The 19,058-nt window shown below is 43.1% G+C and overlaps 1 protein-coding gene across 3 annotated transcripts in view; it reads right to left on the reverse strand.

The window, feature by feature from the left end:
* The window catches only part of Xylt1 (xylosyltransferase 1), a 296,748-nt gene that overhangs the window by 13,876 nt on the left and 263,814 nt on the right, over positions 1 to 19,058 (reverse strand). For all 3 annotated transcript variants that reach the window (XM_003478182.5, XM_063226621.1, XM_063226620.1), the window contains 4 exons: positions 15,102 to 15,318; positions 12,671 to 12,847; positions 8,238 to 8,500; positions 1,341 to 1,536 (listed from right to left, as the gene is read on the reverse strand). In XM_003478182.5, the coding sequence (XP_003478230.5) occupies positions 1,341 to 1,536; positions 8,238 to 8,500; positions 12,671 to 12,847; positions 15,102 to 15,318 (853 nt within the window). The remainder of the gene's footprint in view (positions 1 to 1,340; positions 1,537 to 8,237; positions 8,501 to 12,670; positions 12,848 to 15,101; positions 15,319 to 19,058) is intronic.

Raw genomic sequence — 19,058 nt, forward strand, 5'->3', positions numbered from 1 at the left:
ATATGCTTTTCTGCAAATAATATGTGCTGGGAATACACCGGTGAATAAGAGAGGTACAGCCTTCACTGCTTTACGAGCAATTAATAAATGATCAGGTAAATCAATAGGATAATTTTAGGCAGTAAATACAAAGAAAAAAACTCATAGGGAAGTGGCAGTTAGGCGATGTAACTATTTAGCATAAGTGGGATTCAGGTAAGGTTTCTCTGAAGGTGCAGTATTTGAATTTAGATCAGAATGATTGAGAACGAAAGAAATAATAGATATCTGACAACCTGGGAGAAAGCATTCTAGATAGAGGGTCAGCACATGCCAAGCCTGAGGTTCGAACAAATATGGAATTTTGACAAAGATAGAAGAAATGTGTGTAACTAGGGAAGAGAATATTTCTGGATGAAGCTGGAGAGACAGAGAACAGAATATGTGGTATATTCTGGGCTTGGGAGCAGGGCTGAAGTTAAAGTGGGGTGACAGGTAAATCCATCTCTCCAGTCAGAAGAATAAGTAAAGGCTGGGGATGGGGAAACTCCATTCTATGAATTTTTGCATTCACACATGTATCTGTTCATTCCATGCACCCATGAGTCCATCTATCCATCCATGTATCTAGTCATCAGTCCTTGCATTCATACATTTATCCACTCATTCATCTATCTATCCATTTATCATTCACAGTCCATCCACCCATCTAAACATCCATCCATCCGTCTATACATCCATGCATGCACCCATCCATCATCCATCCATGCATCTATATATCCATGCATCTATTGATCCAGGCATTCACCTATCAATCCACTCCTGTAGTCGCTGATAGATGTGGAGTTTATTTTGAGCCAGACCCTGTGTAAGGCAGTGGGATGATAAAATAAAACTAAGCATAGGGTTTGTGTTCATAGAGGCTTAGGATCACTTTTGAATTCTTCGATTTCTTTGTTATGATCCAGAAAACCATATGTGCTCTATGGCCTCAATCCTCCAATCTGTAAAGTTGTTCTAATGACACTACTTCATTAGGAAACTGGCTTGTTATTGGCCTATTACTAACACAAGTTTAGGCAGTCACTAGCTAGGATGAAGAAGTTGAAGAAATTCTACTCCACAAAACAGATCAAAGTTCCAGGTTGGTTTCAGCCACTGACATCTTATCTCCTTACTCCCCTACTGTTCAAGATGCTGGTTCCAGTGTTTAGACCTAAAAGTCTTTGCCATGCCCAGAGTGAGCTCATCTTTAGAGCTCTATAAATCCCTTCCTCTATCTCCAACTAGAAGTGTCACACTGGCATAGAATCTGGTAAGGTGGCTGCAAAAGATGATGTGCACAGGATCTAGCCTCTTACCTCAGAAAACTGAAGCCTCCCAAAGTCACTGGGGGGACTTGCAATTTTGAAGACTTTCTTTGGCATCACCCATGTCTCCAGGGTCTCGAGTTTGCTCACGGCCAGATTGGTAGCATGATGCTTAATCAGAAAGCCCTGGAAGCGGTCAGCAAGGAAGTAGAGGTGGACAGATGCTGGGTGGCCCATTGGGTAGTATCTGAAAACACAAGAGCCTATGTGTCAGACCTGCCAAAACTGTGCTAGGCCTGCTCCTAAAATAGTCCTTGGTTGATGCAATGCTTACCACGTTCTTTTTCATCAGTCTGGAAGCTGCTTCTTATGTATCTTTGATCTCAATGACTATGAGTAACTTTTTTGCTGAGTTATAAATGTAAAGCATGCTGACTATAGGAAAGCACAATAAAAAAATAAAATTGCTACTTTTGATGCCTTGTCCCATAAATAACCTCAGTTCACAGATATTTATTGAGTTCTCTGGTGCTAGGTATGGGGGAGTGACAATAGTGTGCAAATGCTGTCTACCACTGCATTTCCCTGCCACTTTATTTTCTATGCATATATTTGCATAAATATTGCATAGCTGGGATCATAATGTATACACTGACTATATTTTCCTTTTGCTCCATAGGATTTCCTGAGCATTTTTCACATTTCTTTGAAACAACTCTAAAAACAAAATTGTGCATGTATGTGTGTGAGTTCACACATGGCTTCATTATGACATCTGATACATATTTTATAAAGTTCCATATCACTGGACCGTAAAGGATTTATACATTCTCGCTACTCTAAACAATGCTGCATTACGCATCCTTGAGCAAAGACATTGTTTTGGGATGTCTCTTTGTTTCTTCCTTAATCTCCAATGGACTCTTTAAGTCTGCTGCCTGTCAGATACATGATTTAGCTGTCACTGTTCTTACCACCAACACTGTGTCTCTTCTTTAAAAATTATCCTTAATCTGAAATACATACACATACAAACACAAACAGCCATAGGTAGGTCTCTTGTTGTTTTAAAGATCATGTCTTTGGTCCACAAAGGCTTGCTGGATAGAAGGTCAAGGGAACTAAGGAGAGAGAGGGGGAGGGAGCAGGGAGCAGAGAGGAAGAAGACCCCCAGAGAAGCTCAGCTCTTCTTTCCTCCAACTTGCAGAATAAAAAGCTGCTGCTTCTGCAATGTGTAAATGGCACAGCACTGAGAGGTTGCTCCTGGTCCTTAATAACAGCATTTGCAAATCACTGTCCCCATTCAGCTAAGTGCAGGCTTTTCTTTGCTTCTGATCTGGAATTTTAAGTCTTTATGTCCAATTATGACAGCTAGGGAAGCTGCCTTCCTGGGTTGACGTAGCTTCTGAAATCACTGCCTTGTTACTGGGATGCCTCTTGGACTCTATGAATAAAAGCCTGTCTGTGCTGGCTTTAGATTGCTGGACATTTGCAGCTCCTCCCAGCATGCTTAGGATGTAGACACTGGGAGCAGAAAGCCTGTACTATGCTGTCTCTATACGATAGCACCTAAGTTTAGACAGGGGTGTCCCACAGCCTTCTAAGATGATGGAAATGATCTGTATCTATGATATCCAATACCACTGAGCACTTGAAATCTGGCTAGTGTAACTGAAGGCATCACATTTTTAATTGTAGTTAATTTATGTTTAAATAGCCACCTGTGGCTCATTGTACCTGTAATGGACAACATAGACAGAGTTATGGGAGACTCTGTGGTCAGCTGGGTTGATATTCCTAAAGCTTCATATCTTCAATATTTAAGGAACTTTGCAGATTTCCTTGCATTGATAAGACAGAATCTATTTTCCTACTTTTGAATCTTCCAAGGGCACATTTCTTCCCAAGAAGCCCACATATTTCCAATTGCTTTCCTGCTCTCTGTTCACCATGTGTGCATAGTGAGCTAGCCTGCTGGAGGATGACACAGTATGGAAAGCCAAGCCACTGCAGTTGTCCCAGACAATGCTGCCCTGGGTCAGCCAACAATTCCGAGCCAAGAGCAACAAAGGCTGCCCTCCTGACCTCACCTTAGCTGGTCAGATGCAGCAGTGAGTTCATCTTAGACCAAGAACACTTCCCAGCTTATCCACAAACTTGAGTAAATGTTTCAAAACACAGATCAGGAGATGTTTGTTATGTGGCATTGTGGCAGCTGGTAAGAAGAGCTCTGTCAAGGTCTGTGTCATAGGGTGGTGGCTCTGTAGAAGGTGGAAGACAAGCAAGAGTGCTTGATGCCACGCAGTCAAAATAAGAAAGTGTTTCTAGAAGGGGGAGGTTAACTATACTGAGTGCTACCTGAGGTCAAGAATATGAGCAGGGGGCTGGGGATTTAGCTCAGCGGCATAAGCGCCTGCCTTGCAAGCAGGCAGTCGTGAGTTCGATCCCTGGTACCGATAAAAATGAAAAAGACAAAAAAAAAATATAAGCAATAATCAAGTGTACCAGGGGTCTCACAGTTCACTTGGGTGCTGGCCTTTTCTCATCTGCTACTGTGAAAGTCTATCTTCACTTGAATCCATCTTTCTGCCCTCCTTTTGTACTGTCAGAACCCTGGTGCAGGTCAGCGTCACTCCTCACTGGAGCTTCCTCATTCTTAGTCGTGACTCCTACCACGTATTTTCATAGCAGTCATGTCCATTGTGCCCTGCTTACATCCCGTGAGAAATGTGCTTAGTGGTGCAATAAAGCCCAAACTTCTTCCCTGCGCCTCATTTCTTCTTGTGCATTTCTTTTTTGAAGCAGGGTTTCACTGTGTAGCCTAGGCTGGCCTTGAACTCACAGTAATCCTCCTCGCTTAGCATCCCTAGTACTGGGATTACAGATGTGTGCCACTATGCCCACTGTGACTCTTTTCTATCCCTTATTTATTTCCCTCTTCCCCAAGCCATCATCTTCTAACACCTTAGGGACCTTATTTTGGATTCTGAAGTATACTAAGCTCCTTTCTGCCTCAGGGCCTTTGAACATGATATTCTTCCTGCTCAGGATGTTTCTTCCTTCTTATAAGCTGATGGCTGGTTCTGCCTTAACTTTTATGTTCAATCTTACCACCTCAATCATCTTGACTGCTGATTCTGAAGTCACTCTCTTGTCACTGCTTGTGGATTTACTTTCATTGTCAGTAAAACAGTTATTTATACTGATCTTTGGTTCTAGCTTACTTTGCTTGGGGACTGCTTCAAGGTCTTGGGCTCAGGGGCCCAGTCTCTACGGTCATAGCTGAAAGAGTGCCCAGTGCTTAGCACAGAGCCTGACACATGGTGAATGCTCCATTAGTCCTTTCTGAATGAGTGAAATATTTAGGATTTCTCTTGGCTCCTGTGCTTTTAAGGAACACATAGAGACTTTGTAACCCAGTACCAAACACAAAGCCCTCTGGTGCCTCATTGAGACTATGTTTGGTATTGAAGTAATTAAGCCTCATCTTTACCACATTTAGTACTTAAGTAATTAAAACAGTGCATTTACTAAAAAGAGAATTAATCAGGACACAAAACAATAATCTATAGGATGCTACAGATACATTCATCTGACCCAAACTAGACATTTTTGTTACTTAAATACAATGGGTACTGAAAAAAATTAAACAGACTCACATAAAAACTGGAATTTATGAGTTTTTCTAAAAAAAACATCAGAAGGTTCAGCTGGTAACTCAAGTCTGCATTCCAACAGCTGTTGTAGCACCAAGGACTCCAGGTGCTCTGGGCCCCACGCTGGGGCCACTCTGACTGGTACCTGCTGCTACCTGGTCCTGGAAAGGCATCTGATATGAAGGCCTGGAGTAAAATATCAACATCCTTATCCCTGCGTGGTGCATCGTAAGTGAGCTTTATTTTCTTGTTCTCTTAGGTTTGATTCTTCCATTTCAGGCATTTTTGCAATGCACATATGTTACTTTATAATGAGAACAAAATCAATAAGCATTATTTTTATGAAAGGTTATATTATAGACTGGAAATGTACAATGTGTAGGAATGCCCAGATAAAATGAGACTCGGTTTTCACTTGCTGTTTCCCCAGATACCCGAAGGGTAGCAATTCATCTTCTTTTGCCTTTTGGGATAAGGGTCTTTTGTCCTGATTTATTTTCAGGCTCCTACTCATAAATATATGGCTTTGCCCAAAGCATGGCACAATGGTTCCATCACAATAAAAAATGAGATAGAAACCCAAGGAATCCAGGCCTGAGGCAACTTGATGGCTTACTTCATCCAAAACAAGTACCAGGAGAAAATTTCAACAACCTTAAATAAATCGAGGGTGTCTTTTGAAATTTCGTATAAGATAACTCATGTTACACACTCTAGAGACCTGCGATTAAAACTACTCTAGGAGGTCATTCCCAAGTATGGGGCCCAGAGCTATGTACTGGGATGTATTCAGTATTTAGGTTCTGCCCTAGCCCATCTAGGGTAAGATACTCAGGGCACCCTTGACCTAAGGCACTGTAGCCTAGGCTGTGCTACACTGCAGCACAGGCCTTTAAAATCTTGAGAAAGTAACACTTGGATGGTGCTGTGCATAGCAAGAGGTTAGCTATAGGATGACAGAAGGGACTGTGAATAGAGAAATCATCATGAGTTCAGTAGGAGGTTCATATAACTGGATACCACCTCATATGACAGGTTCACTACTGACCAAGTTTGACACCTTAATTATAATGACTAGGACACCAGCAACAACATAAACACTACTGAATATTTAGTGTGACAAATAGTGTGACACATTACAATGATGATAACAACACTACATAGCCCTTAAGTGGATCTGGACAATTTTCTCCCTCAAACCTCACACTCCCTTGCGATGAGATTTATCATAGTTTGTGTCAGTGGCCCCCAGGCCTCATGATTTGCATTGTGCATTTGTGATTGGTTCATTGTCTAATACTTGGATTGATGGTGTGAGTGCTACACCCACATAGAGGTGGAGCCAGGATGTAATGTAATGGTAGGAGGAAGGTGTGTCTTTCTCTCTCTTGTGGGTTTCTGCCTTGCTGTTTGCAGGGCCCATGAACTGCGGCCCTGCCTTGGAGCCAACTGACTATGGACTGAAACCTCCAAAAACTTTAAGAAATAAACCTTTCCTTTCCCAACTTTGGGCATCAGGTATTTTGTCTCAGCGACCAGTAAAAAGTAACTAAGACAAGATTCTTCTCATCAGACAGATGCAGGTTCTACGGAAGCTCATAACTTGCCTATGGTCAACAGTAAATAGGTAGAGTTCACAGTAAAGGTCCTGGATCCCTAACACTCTTGTCTGGCTTTGAGCTATCTAGACCTGCAGAGAAGGCTGGGAACTAAGGAGGTACTGAAGATGACTGAAGCTTCCGACAAACCCTGCAGGCTCTACAGGGAAGCCTGCCTGGGTTTTCAGAAATAGTCCTGTTCTTTTTGTTTCTTCCCCCTTGGAGGAGAAGGAAGCATGGACAAAGAGGCATACCTGAGGAGTCACAGTAACAAGAGACTGAGCCTCAAAGACTAGGAAAAAATTTGCTATGTCGTTAAGAGAAATAAGTGGGATGAGAAGGAGAAAGAAGGAGAAAGAGTCATTAGAGGCATTTCTGGGATGCTAGCCTAAAAGAATCATCAGAAAAGAATTTTTTTTAAAAAAAGGCTTTCTGTAAAAAGGATATTCATCAGAACATTATTTACAGTGGCACATTACTGACAATAGCAACAGTAAAGGGCTGGATTAAGCAGACAGGCATTTCTACCCCATGGCACATGAGCAGCATTAAGGAGGATCATTTGGAGGGACACTGAGAGACACCCGGGGTAAGAGGAGCAAAGAGCCTACCACGGAGGGAGGAGGGGTGCAGAGTTCTCGTGATTATGCAGATAATCCCATGCCCAGCTCTGGAGAAGGCAAGAAAAAGAACATAATATGAAAAGGGTTGACGGGTGAGAGGAAGAAGAGAGGAGAGGATTGTGCTGAATTATTTTCCTCCTCTCTCTGTTTTCTGTACATTCTACTTCTGGAAGTATCAAGTGGCACTCACTAGCAGAAGGGGATAGGATTCTGAAGGATGGCTGGACATTTTATCACAACTTTGCCTTTTAATAATTTACTGATTATTTTTTTAGGTACAATAATGACATGCTAGTTCTGTTTTAAACGGGAGTCCTTATTCAGAGACATGTATTAAAATATTCATGGCTGAAAGGATGGGATGTCTGGCATGTGCTTTGCACTGCTCTGGGAGAAGGTGGGGAATAGGTGAAAGTGAGGGTACCATAAAATGGGTGAAATTAATAACTGCCGCGTGGAGTGATGGGAACGCCACATCCCACTACTCTCTCCATTTTGTACACATTTGACGATTTCCATAATAAGAAGTGCAGGTGTTTTTCTTTTTTGTTTCCTTATGGTTAGCTTCCATAAGACTTACGCTAGGGCATAATATAGTGACATAAAGCTTCCTTTCAAAACACACATGTGCAGCATAGAGAATGAGTCTGAAAAGTAGTCATTGGGGTAAAATATCTGAGCTGGCTTTCTTTTTTTCCTCTCTTTCATTTTTTGTTTTTGCCTCCTTTCTCAATACTGAGCTAAACCCAGAGCCTTTGCACTCCAGAGCTGTTGCATTCTGAGATAAGGTCCTAAGTGTTCTAGGCTCAAACTTGTGATCCTCCGGCCTCTGCCTACCAGAGTGCTGGGTAGAGCTGGCTTTCAGAGATGGTATCCCATAAGCAGAAACGATGGCATGGCTTACACAGGAAGGCACTCACACAGGGAAGGACGCAGTGATGATGTGGGGGCATGGGAAGGAAGCAGAAAGCCTGACACTGCAGCCCCTGGGGTGGGGAGACCCTCTTTAGTGTCCTGAGCTCCCAACGGGGCTTCCCATCCCTGCAGCCCTGGCCCATAGGTTCAACTCACCTGCAGCTGTTCTCACCCTCTGTGTGTAAGGAGGATTCAGCCCTTCGCAGGCCCAGGCGTGCAAAGGAGTGGTACAGAGTGAGTGCCACATCGCTCAGGCTGTGGACTCCATCAGGCTCATCGTACAGGTTCTCCCAGTAGGAGCGCAGGCCTGGGGTGCCTGTCGGGTAGTTCCCATACAGGTAGTAGTCCAGCTGCCCAATGATCTCCTGATTCACCACGGCTTCAAACTTGCGGGCAAAGAAAGTGGGCCGGGCTGTCTGCTGCACTCAGGAGATGGAAAAAAAACAAAAAACAAAACAAAACAAAACAAAACAGAACAAAACTCAATAGCAAGTGACAGTGGGGACTCTCATCTCAGAGTTCACCCCGTTGTGAAGCTCTAAATTCCAGCCTGACTCCTCCTGCCTCTCTGTGGTCAGTTTCCCTATCAGAATGGAGGCGGGCAGATGGAAGGATCCTGCCTATCCTTGACATCTATGAAGCACTGAAAGCAATGCAGGCACTTAGTATGCATCATGGAAATGTCTGTTAAATAAATTAAATCCTAGAGGTTTATAGCTGGGATGCCTCTCAGAGACCATTCAGCAGAGGTCACAGATAGTCGTCGAGGGCAAACACAGCCTGCAGGTGTATTTTAGTTGGCCGGCAGAATGTTTTAAAATTGAATTAGCTGGCAACATTTAAAAAGGGGACATGCCACAGAAATAATTTCCCTTTAAGCAGCAATTGATCTGATGACCCCAGGCCCAGGTTCCTGAGTGGTAACAGCTGGTTAGAGCTGAATGGTGGCAGGGGGATCCCTTTAGACAGGACATGGACTCTGCTGCTCCCTGCGATCCCCATCATCACCTCCCTTGTGCCTCTGGTGTTGCAGTGGACTTGCATATTCACCAGGGACACTAAAGATACTGATCAGAATCTCCAGGGATGAGCTGGAAAATCTGTATTTTTCACAGGGCTTCCAGGTGATTCATTTCCTAAGATCTGAGGATGACTCAAGTGATATCAGGTGCTGGTTGCACTTCAAAGCTACCTCAGTATTTTACAAATTCAGATTCTAGGGTCTTTCTTGAGATTTACCGAGTCCAGTTCTCTTGGGTGAAGCTCAGAAACATGTATCCAAAAGGAAAAAATGTCCCCAGCTGACTGAAGCAGTGTTTAAGAAGCATGAGTAGAAACTGAACCCTGAAGGAAATAGCACCAGAGAGAGGAAGGGACCTATCCAAGGACATACAGCAAGTCAGTGACAAGCCAGGATTCAGATTCATGCTTCAAGGCTAAAGAAATAAAACAGCTGAGCGCTTGTCACCTACCAGACTTTGCACTGTTTTCTAGGGTAGAGATTGGAAATATACTCAGTAAAGTGTCAGAGATTAAATAAGGTGCAGCTTTTAAGATACTCAACTCTGCTTTTGTAGCAGGAAAACAGCTACGGGCAAAATAGTAAATAAAGGGATAGGCTATGTTCTTATGAAACTTAGCTTACAGAAGCAGGCAGGCTTTTTGCCTGGGGCCTATAGTTTGCTGACCCTTGGTCTAGAAATAAATAAAACACAGTTCAGTCCCTTGAGAAACTTTGTTATTATGGACCTAAATTTGGTCTAGCACCGTCTGTGCTTAGTGAATTAACAGCAACAATAATGATAATAATAACTACTAAGCACATCCTGCATGCAGAGCATTGCATTTATGTCATTACTTCTAGCTCGACCAAGTTAGGGACTGATATTCCCATTTTATGGATGAGAACACCAAGCACAGAGAAGGAAGTGCTATGTACAAAACTGAGTTTTATTACTCCAAACCTTAGCTTTTTCTCTGGTGCTGCTGTATGATCAAACTAACTGAGCAAACTGGAAAAAAATAAAGTCCTTCATATTGTTTTAAACATCCCATGCCCCTCTGCTTCATGAGACCTGAGTTCCTCTTTTGTAGGGCAGAAGTCAGTTTGGTTCCTTAAGAGTAGTGCTGAATGGCTGAATGCAATTGGACTACCTGAGTTCAAATCCTTTGTCACTTTGCTAATCCTCTGTTTAGCAGTGTGTTTTTGGGCAAGTTACTATCCACTCTGATTTGCACATCTTTAAAATAGATATATAAACTAAGTATGGTGATATACGCCTATGATCTCAGTACTCTGGGAGGATGAGGAAGGAGGATCTCAAGGATCTCAGCCTGGGCAACTTAGCAGCTTAGTAAGACTCTGTCACACAACAATGAATAATGAAGGAGTGGGGATGTAGTTCATTGTGAAAGCCCTGGGTTTAAGTCTCAATACCACAAAACTGATAGTATATAATATCAGTTAACTACTATTATTATATGAGCTTAATCCTCAGTACCACAAAAAAGACAGTATATAATATCAGTTAGCTACTATTATTATATGATTATTATCTTTACTACTTCAATTTGCTTCCAGGCACCTGTCTATCCAGGTGACTGTAAGACTTCACTTCCCAGGGGAAGAAAACCAGCCTCAGTGGCAGCACAACCTCATTCCTCCGCTTAGAATCCTCTGACCACAGCCCAATCTTCTGAAAGGGCATGTTTCTATATTTATCATTCTCCTCCTTAGAGTACTTTGAACAAGAACACCAAGTTCCTTACAGGCAGGGTTTGCTTGATTCTAGATGTCCGGGATATTCTTGATCTTTGTTTACTGTGAAGGAAAGAGCTGAGAGCACATGACAAGATTTCCAAGCGAGCCATGCTTTATTATAAGCCACAATTTTCCCAGGATGCTGGGACTGGAATACAGATGCTGGTGCCCAGGAGGCACCAGGCGGAGGCTCTGGGTTCTTTCTCTAACTCATGAAGGTCCTCGGCAGCAGGGGCGAGTTTGGTCTCTGCAAACATAGAAGTCCTCTTCCTTTTCTTCTTTTGAATAGTTTAGATGTTTCCCTTGCAACCCTTTGTGTTCTACCGATCCTTTCCTGATGGACACTGGAGTCAAAACGCTACCCAAGCTCATCATCAGATAACACGGGTTTGAGGAGAGTTCTAGATAGCACTCTATCTGCCACCAAAAACAGCCCAAAAAAGAAGACACTAGGTCCTGGAGAAATTTAAGGGAGTGCAGATTACAGAATTAAAATCTGCTGTGTGCCTTACGCATGAGGAAACTCAAAACCAGGATGGCTTTGGGTATGATGGCATGGTAAGAAATATCAGAGTGAGGCACCTCACCCCCAGCCCTACCAAATTCACTAGCTGTTCGGGAAGGTGGAGAGGAGGAGGAAGCATAGAGAACCCCTCTTCTCCCAGCCCCTAGTCTGGCCTAGAGGGCTCAGAGCAGGGCAGGGGAATGGGAGGAGCTTGCCTTCAGGGTAGGATCTGAAAGCTGAGGCATCTCCTGCCCTCTTGCCTCTGTGATACTCAGAACTGTAAATTGCCAGGCTATGCTGAGACAGCTGTGAAGGTAATAACAGCTCTGTAGCTTGCTACTCCTTCAAGTTCACAGAGCACGGCAGTTTCTGAACCTGGTGGCTCATCAGATTTCTCCTAAAATGTAATACAACAAAAGTGTATGTTTTGGGGTCTTGTTGTTGGTCATTGGTTCTCAGCCAGGGACAGATTTATCTCCAAGGAACAACATCTAGCAATGTCTGGAGACATTTTTGGTTATGACAGCTGGAGAGGATGGGGATGCTGCTAAATATTCCACAGTGCACAAGACAGCTCACAGCACAGAAGGATCTGATCACAATGTCAAGAGTGCTGGAGTTGAAAAATTCTGCCCTTGATATATTCAAGCTGATAATAAGCAATGTTTTAACAAATATTTTGAGAAAATCTTTTTTAGCAGTATTGGGGAATGAACTTGAGGCATTCACATTGAGATGTTTTTATTTTTAATTTTTTATTTTGAGAGTGTTCTGCTAAGTGGCACAGTTGCACTAGCAGAACTTGAACTTATGCTCTTCCTGTGTCATCTCCCCAGAGCACTGGGACTATAGGCACTTGTCACTATGCCTAGTTTCCAGGGAATTGTGATTGAAAGGAAGTATACAGAAGTAGACAAGAAAGGCCCTTAGAAACCGACACATTGGGGACATTACAATATGACCTGCCATAAGGTTCCTGACCTTTCTATGCTTCAGTTTCTCTGTCTTTGAGATGGAATAATAGGACATATTATGAGATTGTTGTGGAGTTAATGAGTCCACACAGACAAAACGGGTTGAAGCATGGTCTAGAATCCAACTTCAACACCCACAGAATCTGCTATCTGTTCAGCAGATGGAAAATGTCTCCTAGTCTTGTCATGGAGCACACAGGTACAGTTAATGTTGGTCATTGTGGATGTTGTTATTATTATTACCAAAAGCCGGGTGGGGCAGTGAGGAATGACAAGATCCATGGATGCGGCCCTAGCTACCTGCAGATGTGTGCAGGACAGGCAGGGTGAGGGGTGCACGTGTGCTCACCTGGAAGCGGTGGAAGTCTTGGGGCTTGAAGTCATTGGGGGAACAGCCGCACCAGTCCACGATGTGCTTGTATTGGCACTTGCACCCCAGCTTGCGGTTCCAGTTGGTGATACGCAAGTTGTTGTCAACCATGGTGTCACAATGGGGGCTGTTCTCCAGGACTGTGTGGAAGAAGGACTGCAGGGAGAAAAAGTAGCCAGCTTGAGACCTCTTCCAGCTTTCCCCAAGTATACTGGGTGTGTGGTCCTCCTTGGTGCCTCCCCCTGTGAAAAAGTTCCCCGAACTCCATCTGTTCTCCACGGGCAGGGAGGTCAGCTGCCACACAGTCATCTAGTGCAGTCTCATGCTTTGTCCAGGGTGGCTAAATTCTTTCTACTCTGAGATCTGTCTTCCCCAGTACCTAGATTCTGATTTCAAGACATCTGTTACCACACAGGGCATCTACTGTCTTTTCAGCAGATGTAAAAAGTCAGGTTAGGTCAACGTATACGAGCCAGATATACAGAAAAATGTTTTCAGGAAACCAAGAGCTAAAAGGACCCTCTGCTTTGCAGAGAGCCAAATTTGAAATTAAAGGACTTCAGGTCTAATTTAGCTTGGTGAAAATGGCTGGTGTGCTGGAATTTTACTCCTGGGCATGGGAGGCCAGATCCATGGGTCCACCAATCCCAGATCTGAAAAGTATCCCAGGCCCTCACTTGCCTTGGTCACTCACACAGTGTGACCACCATCCAGGGAAGTCAGGCCCGTGTGCTGTCCAGTACGCGGGGTAACTATAAGCAAGGGAAATGGAGAATGGTTTGCTGTCCATGGTGCTGAACAGGACACCAGACCTCACAGTATGACTGCAAAATGGAACGTGTGGGCCGCTTGCTGTCCGTCAAACTGAACCAAATCGCTTCTCCTTAATCCTAGGATCCTCCATCACCCTCTCCAAAGCATCTGAGGAGTCAATGGTGAGTGAAAAGAGCAGCCAGAGAGAAAACACAATGGTCGGAGCTGCTGATATTGAAAGAAGGATGAGGGGAGGAAGAGAAATTTTCATCTCACCCCTTCGTTACAGCAATCTCGGCTACCAGAAGAACATGTTTTCCACTGCTCTCTGGTCTCTAAGTAAAGATATTAGGGCATTGGTGTCTGTTACAAATCTGTGGGCAGCTTTCAGATTTCTTCTAATCTAGTCTGCTGGGGAAAGGAAAAACAGCAGCAATGCAGTGATGGAAGGAGAGAGTCTAAAAGAAAACCTGGACACATTTGCATGTGTGTGTGGAGGGGGAACACGGGAAGTGCACAAAGTACACACAAACCTGTGACCAGCTTCAGTATTGTGGGCTTCCTGATGAAAACAACCAAACTCCCAAAGACCCCTTCTAAGTCAGTGGATGGACAAGATGAAACTCCACCCACCACACGCTGCTGGCCTTCCTGTAATGCTAAATGACATGTCGGTGGGCCTGAATTCAAGCTTGAATCATCCACAAGCCCGCAGAGGCACCTATTCTCTATCAAGCAGTGGCAGTGAGGACCCAATTACTGATTGCCCTGTGTCTTTTCATAATGATGCAGAAATTCCCTGTGAGATAATGGATGAGGAGGTTATCAGAATTGAGAGAAAGGTGATTTTCACTGAAATAGGATTAAAAGCAGATTACTTAACATGTGTGTAGAATAGTAAAACCTGGCCTGCTGAGGACAGAGCATCATCATCCCTTTGGAGTGATGTGGGCAGTCGGCCCTCCCTGAAGCTGGACACTGCCCTACATGCTAATGAGAGAAGTGGATATCATCAGATAAGATGCACTGTGAGGTCCGGTCTGCAGAAGCACACAACCCACAAGGTCTAGAGGTGGGAGCCTGCCAGGGGAAAAAGAATGGACCATTTAAGAGAAATGTCACAGGCTCTCTAGGAATGGAAAAGGCTTTGGAGTTTTATGACTTTGGAAATTAGATTCAAAGTGACCTGGGGATCAAGGAGATGACTGGAGGCAAGATTTGACAAGAAAACTGCTGGCATGTTGGTGACAACCCTTCAGAACTGGACTCATGCTGTTTCCAGAAGGCCTGGGAATGATCTGCTACCTGACACAGTGGGACTTCCTACTCTGAGCTGTGAAAAGTAGTTTCAAGTCCCCGCATTTTTTCCAAATATGGTCAGTGGGGCCAAGTATCTTGAGTTGCTTTTTCTACACTGTACAAAGATACAATGCAAGTTGTTGTTAGTGTCTATCACGTGGCCTCTCTCTAGACTGGAGAGGGACAGGAGCGTTGCTAGGACAGCAAGGTCTCTGGAAGCTCATGCAGCTCTCCACCTTTATCTGAATGCTTGGGGACAACACTGGTAGACTGGCATCACTTTGTCAAACATTCAGTCACCCTTGCCCCGAGGCAGTGCCAGCTCCAACCTATCTCAGGAAGCTTTCCTGGAACTTACCTCAGCAGGAAGCAGAGTGTAAGAGTAGAACTGCTTCATCTTGGTCACCAGATCGTCTGTGGAAAATGTCACATACTCCACAAACTTCCGGTTTAGCAGGAACCAGTCAGAGCCACCATCTACAGCAATACCCTCGGGAATACGCCGGTCCCCCAGGCGCCACATGTGGGCATCACACTCCAAGAAGAGCCGATCCAGGCCTTGCTTCCTGATGAACCTGGAAGGAAAAAGTAGCCCTGAGCCCAAGCTGGCCTGAAACAGACTCTGCTGAGAGTGTCAATGATGTCATCACAGTGATAACAGCATTGATTGAGACCTTGCTATTTGCCAGGTACTGAGACAAGATGACGGAACAGGGGACTTGACCATCACCATCAGATGGCGATGATTATCTGCTAGATCTACTTCCTTTTCAGTGCATTTTTCAAAGCACTTTTGTATCATCACTTTTGAGCAATCTGATGTTTGAAGACTGGGGGTGTCATCTCAGAATAGTGCTCCAAAATGCATATGGCAAAAGCTGCAGAAAACCTACACCAAAGTTATGATACAGTGATATGTGTGTCTCTTCACACATTACATAGAGAATTACAAAATATTTTGGAAAATGCCAAATTCATGTTTCTTTGTACATTTCTTTATTAATACTTCTAGTAACAAAGTGCCACAGCAAGTCTAATAACTTACACATTTTTGAGTAGGCGTGAGCATAAATGCTATCTAGACATGTCCGCATCAAATGCAATGTGATAGGAAAGTGATGTGTTTGTGTGTGTGTGTGTGTGTGTGTGTGTGTGTGTGTGTGCATGTGTGAGGTGTTAAAGATTAAACCCAGAGGTGCACTACAACTGAGCTACAACACTATCCTGATTGATTCACTGATTTACAGAGTTTTACTAATGTGCCCAAGCTGGCTTTAAACTTGCAATCCTGCCTCAGCCTCCCATGTAACTGTAATTACAGTCCTATGCCACAGTGCCTGGCTGGAAGTATATGATTTTTATTGGTGACCGATTGGTTACTGCTGGAACTATCACAGTTCGGTACCTACCTTCAGTTATATTTCAGTCAGAAGTTGCTGGAAATAAGTATATTACCTGCTTCCCATATGAAGTCATGTAACCTCCTCTCCTGAGTTCTCCCTATAAACCCTCAGACTAGTAATTCCTGTGCTCCTATGTACATTTATATCTAATAATCACATTCAGCTATTTATTTATAATTATCCCCTACTCTCTGATATAGAAAGGACACGGGGATGATGAGTGGAGGGTGGACACAGCTAAAACTAATCCTGCTCACACTTTCAAGTGCATTGAAGGAAAGAATCATAGCACACTCACTGTGTGCCAGGCACCATGCTGGACTCTGACAGGGGTCCAGGAATTAAAAAAAAAAAAAAAAAAAAAAGAGCCACAGAGTCAGTTATCTCGTGAGGACAGTGCAGCCCAGGGACATTTTTGTCCCTCCCACCTGCTGAGAAACACACATTTCCAGGATCCTGGAGTCTTCAGTTCCTTCCACATGATGTTCTTTATGAATAGTTCTTTATATTACTACTGCCACAATCTCCCTATCCTATGTATGACTGCCACGCCGACTTCTGCTCAGGGGTTTTGTATCTGCTTGAAAGGCTCACCCCAAGACGGGTGACTTCAGAAAATGAGAAATCCTGAGTCTGTTTCCCCTTGGTATAAATGAAAAGTTGGGCTAGGTCTGGATTATAAAGTTCAGTGCCTATTGTGGTCAGACAGACCACGGACACTGTGAATCAGGTTGAATGTAAGAAGGGAAAGTGGTGGTTCTGCCTGCAGAGAAGTAGAAAATTCACATTTTTGAGAAACACGTTCAAAACAGTGTTCCCAGCCAAAAAATCCAAAACAAATGAACAAACAAACAAACAAACAACAAATCTCAGGCTGACTCCTGCCCCTAGACCTTCAGTCATGATTCCAGCTGTGACCTTCTGCAAGCCACTCCATTACACCTAAGAAGAAGGCATGGGGAGCATTACATTACACTACACACAGAGAAGCTCAGAGAAGGTCGATGACTCTCCCAAGGACACACAGAAGACTCACACAAACAGAAAATCCAACTGTCCAATGTTCCTGGTCTTCTTTCTTTAACATATTTTGTCACATACAAAATCCAAGCTTCTTAGCAAGTCATGTTCTAGTTTAGTGAGGGGACTTAGTAAACGTGTTTTCATTATAGTCACATTATCACATGAAGACATGACTGGGCCATGACAGAAAGCTGCATTGAGTTTAGGAAGATGAAATGCTACTTCAGTTCTTGCTAGTGCTAATGATATAAGAATATCTAGTCAATGCATATGACCATAATTAAAACTTTAAATTTTTGATAACTTAAATGAAAAGTTACATGGGAGCAAGACTGGGTGGAGGGGAGAAAATACAGGTGAGGAGACTAGCAAATTTTTCCTTTTATAGCTCATCTTTTTAATTTCATGTTCCATTATATGGGTAACAGTATGGTCTTGCAATATTAATGTGATGTCCCAAGCCATAATATTCAAATGCAATATTTATGCAGTCATCTCCAAGATAAAATATTCATGACATTGGGAGATTGGCCTCTATAATTACTGCATTCAAAAACTGATAAGCTTCAACTTTATGCTTTCATTTATTATGAGTAAGTAGAGACATCCAGTTCTCTACAACTCAGAACAGATTTTGGGGTTACAGAGGCTAACAAAAACTTAGCATTGGCCTGAGAGAAGACAGAAGAGGTCCAGAGTTTGGGTATCAACTACCAGAGAAGAATGAGGTGGCTCGAATCTGTAGCTCAAAAGTATGGCTCAAAAAGGAGAAACTGGAAGGTAAGGTGAGTTGGTAAAGACACACCTGGGCGTCTCTCTTCATAAATGCTGCCTTTGACTCCTGAGAGATGAAGCACATATTTGCAGTAGTGGGCTCAGTACACAGAAGGGGAACAGAAATGCTCTCTCTCCTCAAGGGCGTCTCCTGTCGGCATGATTATACCCAGGACAAGTGGGGCAACAGATGCTGATATAGCAGCAGAGCATCATGATACTGGAGAGACATGGGTACCAATCTTGCATTTTCATAAAAGATGAGAGTCATGACACCTGCTCTGTTAACCTCCCCAAACAAAGTATGATGAGGATGGGGATACTTTGCAAATGGCCTTGTGACATGTTTAAGTAGTGTTTATCCAGGCAATGAACTCACTAAATTATCACCCTCTTCTTACATAATAATAATAATAATAATAATAATAATAATAATAATAATAACATTCTTCTCCCATCCCTAGCATCCCTGATTCCCATTTCATAACTTCTTTTTTCTGCAGATGCTTTAACTAATAGAATATGCACAGTCATTATTTAGTTTATTGGCCGTTTTTACTTATGAGATCTAAACTCCAAAAGGACAGATTTTTATTTATTCTTGTTCACTGCTGTATTCTTACTGTCTAGCATGTAGCAGGTGCTCTATATGTATTAAATGAATGAATGAAATGAATGAATGAATGAAGGGGTGAATGAATATATTAGTTAACCAGGGGTCAGATTCTTCTAACACATGTTTGACAATCAAACAAAGCAAACTTCAGAAAGCTTCAGTAATTTTCTCAATCACACAGGATTTGAACCCATGTCTGGATAAATCCAGTGCTAGTTCTTGATTACTCTGCCACTATTTACTGTCTTCATTCACTTTAAAAGGGGCAGAAGTGAAGGATCTGAGAACAATTACTGCCTCAAAGAGACAATGCTCCAACATGAGAGAGAAGCAAGAGAAAAGTGTCTTTGTTGGTGTTGGAGGAGGTTTTCTGGGGACCCCATAAGGACTTATGTCCTCATGGAAGGTTACCTGAAGCCATTTACCTTCAGTTTGACTTTCTAGGATTTGAGAAATTGGTGGATTATCTTCCTGACAATTTTTTTCTATTATCACAGTA

This window comes from Cavia porcellus, unplaced genomic scaffold (genome assembly GCF_034190915.1).
Source record: "Cavia porcellus strain 051 isolate PalLab524CR breed Dunkin Hartley unplaced genomic scaffold, mCavPor4.1 scaffold_16, whole genome shotgun sequence".
Taxonomy (NCBI): domain Eukaryota; kingdom Metazoa; phylum Chordata; class Mammalia; order Rodentia; family Caviidae; genus Cavia; species Cavia porcellus.